The following is a 16,869-nucleotide window of genomic DNA, read 5'->3' on the forward strand; positions in this document are numbered from 1 at the left end:
TCGAGCGGTCCACACCGAATTCCCACTGCAAGCCTTTGGCCGAGCTACCATCGAAGGCAGATTCCATGGATTCCTTTCGGATTTCTATAGCAGACAGGCCTTGGCTGAAACTTCCCGACAAATGATCCCCAATCGGGCTTCTACGGAGGATCAGACTCCGACCGAACTCCGACCGACAGGCCTGCACTCCCTGGCAGGCCGCAGTAACGGCCACGATTCTGCTCCACCTCCTGCGATAGATTTCGCGTGGCCCCATCACTCCCTGGCAGGCCGCAGTAACGGCCATGATTCTGCTCCACCTCTTGCGATGGATTTCGTGCGGCCCCATCACTCCCTGGCAGGCCATAGTAACGGCCACGATTCTGCTCCACCTCCTGCGATGGATTCTGTGCGGCTCCACTACTCCCTGGCGAGTTGCGACAATGGACGCTGCTCCACTATCCTCAATAAACTCCACGTGGCGAGCCGTGGTAACAGCCACGACTCCATCCCACTATTCTTCATAATAAATCTCTCCTGGCCCCATGCGGCCCATGACCAGGCGGTTACGAACGTCATCATCAATCCGTTGCCCCCTCCGCCTATAAAAGAGGGACCCCAGATACATTATTCTCTAAGCTCTAATTCTTATCCCAAAACTCTGCTAAAATTTCCGTTCGAGTACTCCATTCTTGTTGAGGCAGAGAACTGACTTGAGCGTCAGAGGGTCTTGCTGGAGCAACCCCAACTCCAGTTTAGACTTCTTTTGTAGGTCCCGGCGGCGACCGCGACTCCTTCAACTCCAGCTTCTCCGACGCAGGCAGATTTTTGCACCAACAAGTATAATGGTTTATATTGTCTTATTGCTTTATGTCAGCTTCTTCCTCATCAAGCTTGTTTCTGCAATTCCATTCTATTCATATTTTCTAGCCTTTTGTTGTAACTATTTTTTATTTTAACTCTCTCCCTTTGAAAATTTTATGTTTGACAGATATATTAGGATTGAGAAAATTGAAAATTCTTGATGTCACGCTCCAAATCCGAGACATAACACGGTTATGCTATCGAGGGATGGAGCCCATGATAACACGAAGCCAATCCATCATAATCATCTAAAATCTATCAAATAAAAAGATTCAATTCTTTTATTCATTAGATAATTAAACCAATATTGGTTTAGAGCATCTAAATTCGAAAGCAAATATAAATTCATATCTCAAAATTCATAATTATTTACTATAAGTTCGTGATCATCATATAACTAAACTTCATCTATAAAATTTTCAAGCTTGCATCGCAGATCTCCAAAACCTGGATTTTCTTTATCGGTCCTAGCCCTATTTCTCTGTATAAGAAAAGAAAAATAAAAAGAATATGAGCTACACTAGCCCAATAAGTAGAACTTACGCTTTCTTATCAGATCAAGCATAAGTTTTTCATGATAATACAATATTTAGAAAATAACAGATAATAAAATCATGTCTATTTCACAATCATAAATCATTCTTGTCATGTATTCATATCAAGTTTTGAAATATTGCTCTTAGATATTCGTGCAAAGATCACTATTATACCCATGACAGGGCCATATTTCTTAATCAACAGAGTTTTTGTTTTATGTGCCAACTTTATACCCATTGGCAGGATCATGTTTCATGTGGATGATAGCTCCGGATGTCGATCTTTTCGAAGGGATTCATTCATAGCTATCTGAGAGCCTTTGAAATTCTTATATTTTTTTCTTAAAATATACGTATACATAGATGAGAAAAATAATGAAATTCATACTTCATAATCATGATATTTTTATAAAATATATTCATAAAATCAATGCTCATAATAAAACATGATTTTTGACTTCACATATGCTAATCCTTAATTTATAAAAAATATGATTCATCAATAATAATTCTTTGTATAGGAATATGATCATTTAAAAATAAGTAAGGAGTATTAGATCTACTTACCTCGATCGCCCTAGACCTTTTAATCTTCTTTAAATAAGTCAGATAACCCTATTAAAAATATTAAATCATGATTAAATTTAATTTCATAATAAAAGAAGTTGACTGACTTAATGATCAGTCTAATAAATCCCTCCTCCAGACTCTAAATAGATTCGAGATCATAGGTCTCTAGGGGTGGAAAAAATGACCTCCTATGAGATCCATAGGTCTTCTTAGAAAGAAAGGAAGAGAAAAATTTTAGAGAGAGAAAATCTAATTTTAGAGAGAGAAAGTAATGTTTTAGATCAAAGAGAGAGAGAGAGAGAGAGGAGAGAGTCTTTTTTTTTCTTTTTCTTTTCTTTTTCTTCCTTCTTCTTCCCGTGGTCTTCTTTGACAAAACAGGGGATCAAACGGTCCCCTCCTTTTTGACCGATCGATCAAGGCCATAGCCGGCACAGTGGTGGCCGGCGATAAGAGAGTGACCCACCTGAGGCTCGGAGGGACCAAGGCTGGCAGTCGATGGTGACCGCCGACATCGAAAACCAAGGAAAAGAGAGAGGCAGAACAGGGGACTTCTTTTCTGATAAAATTTGGTGACATCAATCACCGACAATCGTGCTCACAGGTACGGAAAGAAAGAAAGAGAAGAGAGGAAGAGAGATCACGGCTTACCTTGAGCTCCGATGACCTCTTCGGTGAGAAATTGAGGCAAGCATGGTGATGGCTTCCGTGAGCAAATTCCGACGATCCGCTCCAGGTTCCTTGGTGGGAAGAAGGGAGAAGGGGTCTCCCCCTTAAATAGAGCCGGAGGGAGGAGTTTGACTCCTCCACGGCAAGGTTTCCGACTCCGATTAGGAGCCGATCGGGAGGAAGAAGGAGACTCCCTGCGGGAGTCTTCTTCAATTTTTCATTTTTTTTGTTTTGGGATTTTGGGTTTAAGGCCCAACAGGTCGGGTGTTACATTCTACCCTTCTTAAAAAAGTTTTGTCCTTGAAACTAAGTTATGTTGTTTGAGATATCTAGGATTCTTCTTGGTATTATCTAAAATAAAATAACCTACTTGCAAAAATTATCGGACTATGATTAGATTAAGATCTATAGTATCTTTTCATTATCAATAAAATCTTTTCTTATTTACAACTAATGTATTCTATAATATTTGTTGATTTAAAGGATTAATATTTCTAATATATTCAAACCACCATACTTTTACTACGCACTCTGATCTCAACTTATCAAATTATCTAAGTCTATCAAAAATAAAAATATCTTTGTATGTTAAATCAATCAAAGATAGATCCAACTTTTAGATTTCATATAAAATTTAGGGCAAAATTTTAAGTTTCCTCGTCATTATTATCTCCTAAGCATAGCGCATCAAAATTAAACCTTCATCCACCTTCTATGTTTGAACTTATTACATAAGCTTCACCACTCCTCAAGAATCCAATATATCTAGAATTAATTTAAGTTAACCTTCGATTTACCTTACAATCATTTAGACAACTTCCAAACTAACCTTTTTTTGCAAAAAAAAAAAATTAACATCAAAATCAGTAAAGTTATTATATCCTTTATCCATATAAGTTTAGCATTCCAATGTCATCGAATATACCCAACATAACATATCAATACCTCCCACTTCATTCTAGGGTCAACACTTCTCGTACTCAGATCAACTCTGCTAATTGGAATCCAAGATATAACTCATCAATTCTATTATAGACATCATATGCCACTTATGTATAAATTTCATCATAATACCTATTGATACGAAATCAAATTATTGAATCCTTTCTTTTATATCTATCATGTTCCTCATGATCTTGGTCTCAAGTTCAAATATCACTAAAGTCACAATCCCGAATAATGATAACCTTAAGCTCAAATACCACTTAAGTCATATTTTCTAGTGATCATAACCTAAACTTTAAATCATTCTATCACATCCTTAATAATCATAATCTTAAGCTCTGATATTATCCATCATTCTCTACTCTGTCACATTCTTTTGATCATACATAAAGTTTTGATATCATTTTATAATCTCAGTGATCTTAAATCTAAGCTCTGATATTATTCTATCATATCCTAATCACTTGTATCATAATCCCCAATGATCATAACCTAAGCTCTAATACTATTTTGTCACGTCCCAAATTCGGGACATAATACGACCATGCTACCGAGGGATGGAGCCTACGATAACACGAAGCCAATCCATCATAATCATCTAAAATCTATCAAATAAAAAGATTCAGTTCTTTTATTCATCAGATAATTAAACTAATATTGGTTCAGAGCATCTAAATCCGAAAGCAAATACAAATTCATATCTCAAAATTCATAATTATTTACTATAAGTTCATGATCATCATATAACTAAACTTCATCTATAATTTTCAAGCTTGCATCGCAGATCTCCAAAGCCTTAATTTTTCTTGCTGGTCCTAGCTCTATTTCTCTGTATAAGAAAAGAAAAATAAAAAAAAATATGAGCTACACTAGTCCAGTAAGTAAAACTTGTGCTTCCTTATCGGATCAAGCATAAGTTTTTCATGATAATGTAATATTTAAAAAATAATAGATAATACAAAATAAAATCTTTTATAGAGCATATAATAAAACAAGTCATAAACCAATCATGTATGCATAAAATCATATATATTTCATAATCATGAATCATAAATCATTCTTGTCATGTATTCATGTCAAGTTTCAAAATATTGCTCCCAGATATTCGTGCTAAGGTCACTATTATATCCATGATAGGGCCATATTTCTTAATCGACAGTTCTTGTTTCGTGTGCCAACTTTATACCCATTGGCGGGGCCATGTTTCATGTGGATGCTAGCTCCAGATGTTGAACTTCTTGAAGGAATTTGTTCATAGCTATTTGAGAGCCTTTGAAATCTTTATATTTATTTCTTAAAATATACGTATACATAGATAGAAAAAATAATAAAATTCATGCTTCATAATTATGGTATTTTCATAAAATACATTCATGAAATCAATGCTCATAATAAAATATAAGTTTTGAATTCACATATGCTGATCGTTAATTTATGAAAAATATGATTTTATCAATAACAATTCTTTGCATAGAAACATGATTATTTAAAAATAAATAAAGAGCATAAGATCTACTTACCTCGATCGTCCTAGACATTTTAATCTTCTTTAAATGAGTCAGATAACCCTATTAAAAATATTAAATCATGATTAAATTTTATTCCATAATAAAAGAAGATGACTGACTTAATAATCAGTCCAATAAATTCCTCCCCCGGACTCTAAATCGATTCGAGGTCATGGTCTCTAGGGGTGGAAAAGATGACCTCCTACGAGATCCATAGGTCTTCTTAGAAAGAAAGGAAGAGAGAAATTTTAGAGAGAGAAAGTCCAATTCTAGAGAGAAAAAGTAATGGTTTAGATCGAAGAGAGAGAGAGTCTCCCTTTTTTTTCTTTTTTTGCTTTACTTTTTTTTTTCTTTTTCTTTTTCTTTTTTTTCTTCCTTCTTCTTCTCATGGTCTTCTTTGGCAAAACAAGGGACCGAATGGTCCCCCCCCCTTTTTGATCGATCGATCAAGGTCGTAGCCGGCACGGCGGTGGCCGGCGGCAAGAGAGCGACCCACCCGAGGCTCAAAGGGACCAAGGCCGGCAGTCAGTGGTGACCGCCGACATCGAAAACCAAGGAAAAGAGAGGGCCGGAACGGGGGACTTCTTTCCCGATAAAATTTGGTGACACCAGTCGTTAGCAATCATGCTCATAGGTACGAAAGGAAAGATAGAGAAGAGAGGAAGAGAGATCGTGGCTTACCGCGAGCTCTAGTGACCTCTTCGGCGAGAAATTGAGATGAGCACGGTGATGGCTTCTGCGAGCAAATTCCGACGATCCTCACCGTTTCGCTCCGAGTTCTTTAGTGGGAAGAAGGGAGAAGGGGTCTCCCCCTTAAATAGAGCTAGAGGGAGGAGTTTGACTCCTCCCCGGCAAGGTTTCCAACTCCAATTAGGAGCCGGTCAGGAGGAAGAAGGAGACTCACTATGGGAGTCTTCTTCAAATTTTTTTTTTGTTTTGGGCTTTTGGGTTTAGGCCTAACAGACCGAGTGTTACACTTGATCTTAGCTTTAATAGGCTCACTCAAACTATTCTTTTATCTTTTAAAATGCTGTCTTCACGCAGGCCCTATATCTGCACAGCAACTATCTAAATGGCACACTTGATGTGCGAGATAATAGCTTAAAATCTCCTGTGTAATTATTTCACTATTATAATACCATTAACACATTGAGTATGATGACTTTAATGTTGCCTTCTTAGTTTATGTTAGCCTATCCCTCATCCAACATGCTTCTTTAATTTTTTCAATCTATTCATATTTTCCATCATCTTTCTATAAATAATTTTTATTTAGATTCACTTTTTTTGGAAACTTTGTTTTGATAGATATATCAGGATTCAAAATGTTGAAAATCCTTCATCTCAGTGATAACATGCTCAGTGAAACTATTCCAATATCATTTAAAAATCTATCTTCACTCAGTGCCTTATATTTAGGGGACAACATGTTGAATGGCACACTTCATATGCAAGGTAATAACTTAAAGTCTCCTGAGCAATTATTTTTTGTTATCAGACCATTAGCATATTAAGTATAATGGGTTATATATTGTTTTCTTGATTTGTGTTAACCTCTCCCTCATCCAGCTTGTTTCTTTAATTTTTCAGTCTATTCATATTTTTCATCCTCTTGTTATAAATACTTTTTATTTAGATTTATTTTTTTAGGAAACTTTATATTTGACTGATATATCTGGCTTCAGTAAGTTGGAAATACTTGATCTAGACTATAAAAGCCTTATTGAAACTATTCCATTATATCTCAAGAATCTATCTTCACTCAGTGCCCTATATCTAAGGGGCAACATGTTAAATGGCGCACTTGACATACAAGATAATAATTTAAAGGCTCCTATGCAATTGTTTCTCTATTATGAGACCATTAACACATTAAGTATAATGGATTATATATTATCTTCTTAGTTTATGTCAGCCTCTCCCTTATCCAACTTGTTTCTTTAATTTTTTTGGTCTATACATATGTTCCGTTCTCTTGTTGTAGATATTTTTTTATTTAGATTTATTTTCTTAAAAAATTTATGTTTGACAGATATATCAGGCTTCAAAAAGTAAGGAAACCCTTGATCTTAGCTATAACAGCCTCAATGGAACTATTCCATTATATCTCAAAAAATTTATCTTCACTCAGTGCCTTATATCTATCGGGCAACATGTTAAATGGCACATTTAACATGCAAGGTAATAACTTAAAGGATCCTATGCAATTATTTCTCTATCATGAGACTATTAATATACTAAGTGTAATGGGTTATACATTGTCTTCTTGGTTTATGTCAACCTCTCCCTTATCCAGGTTGTTTCTTCAATTTTTTTAGTCTATACATATATTCCATCATCTTGTTGTAAATATTTTTTATTTAGATGCATTTTCTTGGGGGACTTTATAATTGATAGATATATCAACATTTAAAAAGTTGAAAATTCTTGATCTTACCTATAACAGTCTGATTGGAATGATTCCATTATCTCTCAAAATTTGTTTTCACTTAGTGTCCTGAATCTTAAGACAAAATTGGCTAGATAGCACAATTAATATGGAAGGTAATTGCTTATAGAGTCATTAATTTGCAATTATTTCTCTGTCATGACACTATTAACACATTGAGTGTAATGGTTTATATCATCTTCTTTGTTTACATCCATGGCCATATACTTCAGGCCTTCTAGAAATGTAGAAGCTTAGAGTGGTTGATCTTGGACAAAATTAGCTCACAAGAGGGATACCCATAGCTTTTGAAAATTTATCTTCGCTTAATTCCTTAGATTTGGATCAAAACAATTTAACAAGTTCAATGCCTTCACAAGGTATAATGTTGATTCCTTTAACTAAGAATTTCACATATTTTTTCTTTGAGCTCACAAAGTACCCCATATTGAAAGGTAAAAAACCTACACATGTTGATGATGGCTTGGCCAAGCGGAATCATTTTTTTTCATTCTAGTGGGTCAAAATTCATATCAATTGCAAAGCTTTAGAGCAGGATTGTGACTAAATCAGGTTTGGCCTATGTCTATCCTGAGTTAGTTAACTTGACCCAATTAGAAAACTCACCAAACTTATGTTCCCCAATTTTAATAAAATGATATTTCTGTGTTGGCTTCATCATATCAAGCATTTAAGCATGCTGTTGAAATGAGCTGTAAATCCCTCTGATTAGGAATGCAATCATCTAATTAGAGGAAAATATATTTGTATAATTCCTAAATTGAATCCCTCTGATTAGGAATGCAATCGTCTAATTAGAGGGAAATATATTTGTATAATTCTTAAATTGAATCTCTCTGATTAGGAATACAATCGTCTGATTAGAGGAAAATATATTTGTATAATTCCTAAATTGAGCCCATGAAAATTAATAAAAAGGGCCCATTTGGTCCTAGAGATGTATCCTTCTTCCTCTGAAATTTTCGTCTTCACCCTCTTTTCTATTCTTCTTCTGTTTATATTTCTGTTTGTCAACATGGTATCAGAGCCTATTTAGGGAACAGAGTGCTCTGTTCCGTCTCTTCAACCGCCGATCGTCTACAACCCAAATCTCTCTCGCATCCCTTCATCTTCATCACCGCCTCTGCTATGATCGCCGCCTCCACTGCCGCGGCCATCGTCGTCGCCGCCGCTGCCTGAGCCTTCTCCACTATGATCGCTGCCTCCGCTGCCGCGGCCATCGTCGCCGCCGCCACTGCTGTCGCTGCTTCTGCCATCGCCACTGCAATCGCCACCGCTGTCGCTGCTACCGTCGCTGCCATCGATGCCACCACCGTTTCCACTCAAGAACTATGGGGTTGAAAATGGTTCTCATCCCTTATTAGATGCTGTTTTTTCTGGAACAACAATGGAGCGTCCAGTTTTGGAGTTTCTGAATATTATCAAGGCACCTTTCATGGAAGCAGAGATTCGATATTTTTTCGTCATCTGAGTTTATCTCAGATCGTTGGTGAGAAAACTTCAATTTCCTCCCTCAAGATTGTTCTTGTTTACTTGATCATTTAAGTTTTTTTCTTATGGGTGATAAAACTCCTTTAACCATGGAGGATTTAGAAAAGTTAATGGTTAGGATGATGGAATCTCGTATCTCGGGTAGTGAGTTTTCAAAGATCACCCTAGAAACTAACCCGGTCAAATTGGATGGGCCGGGTACCTACTTAAGTTGGACGCGATATGTTCGTCTAATTTTGGATTCTCACAATCTTGAAGGGTTTATAAGTGGTACTGCAAAAAGGCTAGAAGGAGATGGGATAGCTGTTAGACAGTGGAATTCTAATAACTCTCGGGTGGTAGCATGGCTCCTTGCCTCTATGGTACCAAGTGTTGCTCATACGGTTGAGGCACTAACGAATGCTTATGAGTTATGGCAGGCTGTAGCCACAACTTATTCTTATAAAGGCAATAATATGCATGCCCATAAGATCCAGCGAGAGCTTCGAGGACTTAATCAGGGTTCCCGATCTGTAACAGAGTATGTTGGAGAATTAAAAGGGTTGTGGAATGATTTTGATTTTTATAGTCCCTTTACCCCTACTCATCCTGGTGATGTTGATGTGTTTCGTAAATGGATAGAGCGATAGCGACTTGTGAATTTTTTGGATGGACTAAACCCAGAGTTTGAGTATCGACGCTCTTCTATTCTTAGTACACAGAAGTGGCCAACTCTTGATGAAACTATTTCTTTGGTTCTTAGTGAAGAAACTCGATTAACCACTATGTCTTCTTCTATGAACACAGCTATACGATCTACACTTGTGGTACAGCCTAATACTCTTGGAAGCTCTACTCCTAATTCTGCTCAAGAAACTCAGCCTCGACCTCGTGGGGTTAAAATTTGTGACCACTGTCATAAGCCGGGCCACATCAAAGCTTACTGCTATGAGCTACATGGTCGTCCAAATAGAGGCCGTGGTCGTGGAGGTGGTCGTTTTGGTAGAGGCCGATGTCAGTATAATCAGGCTCATTTTTCTTCTATGGGAGATTTATCAGTTGAAGAAATGCAACTTTTGGAAAAATTCAGATCTGGTGTAAATATTTCTGAAAGCAGCACTTCCACAGAAGATTCTTCAAATCAACCAGCCAGTTCTCAGGGTAATTTTGCCCAAATAGGTATCAGTGATCAAATTCATGCTCTTAACTATAGTAATTTTTCTCCATGGGTTGTTGATTCTGGAGCATCCAATCATATGACTGGATCTTTTAGAGATTTTGTGTCTTATATTCCCTGTTCCAGTCGTGATAAAGTTCGTCTTGCTGATGGCTCCTTTACCTCTATTTCTGGAAAAGGATCTATCAAATGCACTTCCGAATTACCCTTATCATCTGTTCTACATGTCCCAAAATTTTCTATAAATCTCCTATCCATTAGTGCTATTACAAATGATCTTGATTGTGCCGTAACTTTTTTCAAAACACATTGTGTCTTTCAGGAACCAAAGACAGGGAGGAAACTTGGGACTGGCATAATACGTAATGGGCTCTACTATTTGGAGGGAGGAGTGTCTGAAGGCTACTCAGAAACCAGTTTGACTGTTTCATCTTCACAAAAGGAGGATCTATTGCTCCAACACCGCAGGCTTGGTCATCTTTCATTTACTCTCTTAGCTCGTATATTTCCATCTATTTTTGAAACATATAAAGAGAAGCTTGTATGTGATGCCTGTGAACTAGCTAAACACACTAGAAGTACTTATCCAAACTCAGGCCGACGTAGTAAAGCAATGTTTGAGGTAGTTCATTCTGATGTATGGAGACCCTGTGGGACCACCGCTATTTCTGGTCATCGGTGGTTCGTCACTTTTATTGATTGTTTTAGTCGTTGCACTTGGGTTTATCTATTGAAAAATAAGAATGAAGTATTTCAGTCATTTAGAGATTTTCATAAAATGATTGGTACTCAATATGGAGCAACTCTTAAGATTTTTTGCTCTGACAATGGGACAGAATATCTTAATAAAGAATTTGAGGAGTATATACATAATAATGAAATTATACATCAAACGACGTGTGTTGACACACCGGCTCAAAATGGAGTTGCTGAAAGAAAGAATAGACACCTTCTTGAAGTGACAAGATGTTTGATGTTTTCTATGAATATTCCTAAATTCTTATGGGGAGAAGCAGTATTAACTGCAGCATATCTGATTAACCGAATGCCACTTCGAACTTTGGACTACAAGACTCCTCTTGAATGCCTGCAAGGAACTAATTCTTTTATAATTCCCCCCAAGGTATTTGGTTGTGTTTGTTTTGTTCGGGATCATCGACCTTCGGTTGGCAAGCTTGACGCTCGTGCCCTCAAGTGCATTTTTGTAGGATATTCAGCTACTCAAAAAGGATACAAATGTTGGTGTCCGACTGAGCGGAAGATGTTTATCAGCATTGATGTAACATTTCGGGAGTCTGAACCATTCTATATATCTTCTGTGTCCTCTTCCTCTCCCGTTATCTCTGGAACTGGTCGAGAGGGGGAGTCTTCTGGAGGGAGTCCTATTACTGTGGATGTTACTGTGGATGTTGGTACAAATGGTGCATCTGACACTCAAGGAGAAGCATCTGACACTCAAGGAGAAGCATCTGAAACTGCATCTGAGACTCTCCCACAGCTTGTTTTATCTGATTCATCTCCTCTCTCAGAGTCTATTACGCATTCTCCAGTCTTCAGGTCTTCCTCTCCTGTCCCAACGGTTTCATCTTCTACGACTAATGGTAATTCTCCTGTACCTCCCATCCAGTTTACATTAGATAATGATGATCTAAATGTTCCTATTGCTTTACGGAAACCTACTCGTCATGCTAGTATTCCTACTCGATTTAAGGATGGAGTAGGGTACAAACATGACATCACTAACTTTGTATCCTATGAGTCTCTCTCTCCATCTTATCAGAGTTTTATAGCTTCTTTGTCCTCTGTCTCCATACCCGAGAACTGGAAGGTTGCTAGGAAAATCCCAAGTGGAAAGCCGCCATGCCTGAAGAAATGCAAGCACTAGAAAAAAATAATACATGGAAACTTGTACCTTTGCCAGCTGGTAAACAAACTGTGGGATGCAAATGGATTTTTACAGTTAAACAGACACCTGAGGGTACTGTTGAACGGTACAAAGCTCGCTTGGTAGCAAAAGGATATACACAGACTTATGGCATTGACTATGATGAAACTTTTGCACCTGTTGCAAAAATGAACTATGTTAGAACCCTTATATCATGTGCTGCTAATTTCGGGTGGGATCTGTTCCAGCTCGATGTAAAGAACGCTTTTCTTCATGGAGAACTTCAGGAGGAAGTATATATGGATGTTCCTCCAGGATTTGCTACTGCTCAAACAGTGGGCAAAGTATGCCAGTTACGACGATCTCTTTATGGTTTAAAGCAGTCACCTCGTGCTTGGTTCGATCGCTTCCGATAAGCAATTATTCAGATGGGGTATAAACAAAGCAATGCAGATCACACACTCTTCTTTCGGCACAACAAGGGTATGATTGCTATTTTGATTGTCTATGTTGATGATATTGTGGTCACAAGAGATGATTCTGAGGAGATAGCTCATTTGAAGGCTCAGCTAGCACAGGCATTTGAGGTGAAGGATCTTGGATATCTTCGATATTTTTTTGGGATAGAAGTTGCTCGTTCTTCAAAAAAAATTTTTCTCTCCCAAAGAAAATATATTCTAGATCTTCTTACAGAAGTCGGTATGTTGGGATGTCGACCTATTGCTACTCCTATTAAACAAAATCATCGACTAGTAGCTGATACCGGTGTTCCTATTGATCGAGAACGTTATCAACGATTGGTAGGACGTTTGATTTATCTATCTCATATACGGCCTGATATTGCATTCGCCGTTAGTGTGGTAAGTCAGTTTATGCATGATCCACGTTCAGTTCATATGGATGCTGTGACACGGATACTTCGTTACCTCAAAAGCTGTCCTGGTCGTGGTTTACTTTATTCTAATCATGGCAACCTACGGGTGGAGTGTTATACAGATGCTGATTGGGCTGGATCACTTGATGACCGTCGTTCTACCTCAGGTTACTGTACTTTTGTTGGAGGTAATCTAGTCACTTGGCGAAGCAAGAAACAGAATGTAGTTGCTCGATCTACTGCTGAAGCAGAGTATCGAGCTATGGCACATGGCGTGTGCGAAATTTTATGGTTGCGGATCTTGTTATTGGATCTAGGCCTTTATCAGTCATCGCCCCTTATGCTATATTGTGACAATAAGGCAGCAATCAATATTGCTAATAATCCAGTACAACATGATCGGACGAAGCACATCGAGATCGATCGACATTTTATCAAGAAAAAGCTTGATGCCAGAATCATTTGTATGCCTTATGTGCGATCTGCTAGTCAACTAGCAGACATTTTGACCAAAGGTCTTAGTGTACCTTCTTTTTCATTTATTCGTGACAAGATGGGTCTTTATGATATCTATAACCCATCTTGAGGGGGAGTGTTGAAATGAGCTGTAAATCCCTCTGATTAGGAATGCAATCATCTAATTAGAGGGAAATATATTTGTATAATTCCTAAATTGAATCCCGCTGATTAGGAATGCAATCGTCTAATTAGAGGAAAATATATTTGTATAATTCTTAAATTGAATCCCTCTGATTAGGAATACAATCGTCTGATTAGAGGGAAATATATTTGTATAATTCCTAAATTGAGCCCATGAAAATTAATAAAAAGGGCCCATTTGGTCCTAGAGATGTATCCTTCTTCCTCTGAAATTTTCGTCTTCACCCTCTTTTCTATTCTTCTTCTGTTTATATTTCTGTTTGTCAACACATGCATTTTGCTTGTTTCATTTTCTTGTAATTTTAAACATTAATTCTATCAAATACTCCAGTAAGCTCACATCATGTGCTCTATATTTAGTCGGTTATCTAGAACCAGCGAATGAAGCATATAAAATTTAAATGAATAACGTTTCATCATAATTTTTAAATGTTACTTCCCTTGAATACTGGGTAGCTTTCACCTTTTTTGAATTTATTCTATTTTTGTATTTCCTTTATGGTATTTATTTAGCATCCAGGATTGACCTGAGTTACCAAGTTGACTCATCGAAGTCAAAAAAATTGTAAGTAGACAAGTAGTGGGTCACAAGTTTTCTAACCTTATTCATATTATCGAGCAAAAAATTTTATTTTTTTATTTTCTTTTTTTTTGCAGTGCTTAGTGGACTGCAGAATCTACGTGAGTTGGATCTCTCTGACAACCAACTCAATGGAAGTCTTCCTTTATCTCTAAAGAAACTGGTTTCTCTTCAATATTTAGATCTTTCTTCCAACCTATTTGATGGGCATTTCTCATTTTCCTCCTTTGCTAATCTTTCAAACCTTGAATATGTGGACTTGTCAGACAATGCGGAATTATTTATACATCTGGATGGTGGAAAGTTTGTTCCGTCCTTTCAGCTACGGTTCCTCATCTTATCACATTGTAATCTTGATGGGAACCCCCTTGCAAGACCAGCTTTTCTTGCTTCCCAATACAAGTTAGAAGGTCTTGATCTTTCTCACAATAACTTGAAAGGAAATTTTCCCAACTGGTTGTTCAAAAATCTTACCAGACTAACATATCTCAACTTGAGAAATACCTCAATGACGGGTGCATTGCAGTTCCCGAATCATCCGAATGCAGTCATGTCCATAGTTGATCTCTCTATGAATTTCCTCAATGGATCGATTCCTACAGACATCGGCACGATATTTCCAAATATGACGGCTCTGAATTTATCCTCCAATCATCTAACTGGAAATATCCCTTCATCATTGGGTAACATGAGCAATTTGCGAGACTTGGATTTGTCCAATAATAATTTATCCGGTGAAGTACCAACTAGCCTTATGCTCGATTGCACTGAATTGTGGCTTCTGAAGCTTTCCAACAACAACTTGCACGGCAAGCTGCTTGGTACAGATCATAGTCATGCTTCTCCTCCATTTGTTTTTCTGGATGGAAACAATTTTACTGGAACATTGCGGAGCTTTCTGTCACAACAACAGCAATTATTTGTATTGGATGTCCACAATAACCAATTATCGGGTATAATTCCAGAGAGTATAGGAAATGCTTCTGATCTGGTGTTCCTTAACCTCGCAGGAAATCATTTTCATGGTCAAGTACCACATCATATATGTAATTTGACAAATCTTTACATGTTAGACTTATCAAGTAATATCCTCTCCGGATCATTACCTCGTTGCTTCCAATCATCCGGACCGAGGCTTCTCGACTTTGCTGGGAATGCTATAACAGGCACAATTCCAAGTGGTTATTTCAATAATTCATTCCTTGCAGCATTGGATGTCAGCAATAACCAGCTTTCAGGTAAACTGCCGAGACAGATAGAAGATCATTTATCTTTGGAGATTCTTCTTCTCAGTAGAAATTCACTTGAAGGCCCAATACCAATTGAGTTATGCAAGCTGCAGTATTTACATGTTCTGGACCTTTCGCAAAACAATCTTTCAGGATCAATACCCTCTTGCTTTGGCAAAATGCACTTCAGGAAACCTGATTCAGCATATTCAGATCTCCTTCACGATGTTGATTACTTTGTCAAGATCGATATGGGTGTGGAGATATTGGTAGACCTTATGACAAAGGGCAACTTATATGCCTACGCAACAGATCATTTGCTTCAGATGTCCGCAATGGATTTGTCAGCAAACAAGTTGACAGAAAACATCCCGCCAGAAATTGGAAATCTACATGAGCTTGTACAATTGAATCTATCACACAATCAGCTAACAGGTCCAATTCCTGAAACTTTCTCAAAACTCAATCAGATTGAGAGCTTGGATATATCACACAATCAGTTGAGTGGTGTGATACCCCGGCAATTGGCTCAACTACATTTCTTGGAGGTCTTCTCTGTTGCTTACAATAACTTATCTGGATGTACACCGGATTTCAAAGACCAATTTGGCACATTCGACAAGAGTAGCTATGAAGGTAATGTTAGATTACATGGGCCGCCACTGGAGAAGACCTGTACATCTGCCTCAAGCCCAATTGTGCCACCCCAAGTAGAAGAAAACCAAGAAGATAGCAATGTGGAGGATGATGCCATCTTCTTTGCAATACTTGCAGCATCATTTGTAGTTGGCTTCTGGGGTTGCATTGCCTTTTTGTCATGTCATCACACTGGGCTAAACATTCGCAGTATAATGGATGGTTACGTGGACTCCTTGACTGAAAGAATATTAATGGCAGCACATAAGAGAAACCGCATGCAGCGGCGTCGCAGGTGAGATAAACCGCATGCAGCAAGACTCTTTTGGCGCTTGGTAATAAAGCAAAGCAAGCTTCTGTTCAACGTAGTTTTTTAAAATCTTCAATGCAATCAAGATTGATATAGTTTTTTGTTTTTTTTTGAATGATTATATCATGCATTTGCATTTTGACAATCAATTGCAGGTTGTGATGATGATACTAAATGATATCCTATTCCATTTTCTCTGATATTATATGGCCGTATAGCTTTCAAAAACTTTGTTCCGGATTCTTCTAAGCAAGGATTATGAACCTTGAGACCCTGCGTCAAACTTATCACCTGGAACGACCCGTGTCATCTAGACAGGGAGAGCAATTGAAATTGACCCCTGACCATGACACTACGACAATTCTGTGCATTGTATAAATCTTATGCCTGCACAACTACAAGTTAGAAAGGAATTCAAAACAGAGTTGAATTTAAAAATTTCGTGCAACATGGGGAATTGTACTATGCTACCATTGATAATTAGAAATTTAATTTTTCACTTATGAAGGCGGTGAATTGAATTCAAAGCTT

The 16,869-nt window shown here is 37.6% G+C and overlaps 1 protein-coding gene across 1 annotated transcript in view; it reads left to right on the forward strand.

Annotated features, from left to right (window-relative positions):
* LOC105035042 (uncharacterized) overlaps nt 1-16,327 on the forward strand; it is a 36,567-nt gene extending 20,240 nt beyond the window's left edge. The window contains 3 exon segments of the mRNA XM_073250774.1: nt 6,377-6,523; nt 7,466-7,549; nt 14,241-16,327. Of these exon segments, the coding sequence (XP_073106875.1) occupies nt 6,377-6,523; nt 7,466-7,549; nt 14,241-16,327 (2,318 nt within the window).
* Nucleotides 16,328-16,869: the final 542 nt, after the last annotated feature.

Source organism: Elaeis guineensis, chromosome 1 (genome assembly GCF_000442705.2).
Source record: "Elaeis guineensis isolate ETL-2024a chromosome 1, EG11, whole genome shotgun sequence".
Taxonomy (NCBI): Eukaryota; Viridiplantae; Streptophyta; class Magnoliopsida; order Arecales; family Arecaceae; genus Elaeis; species Elaeis guineensis.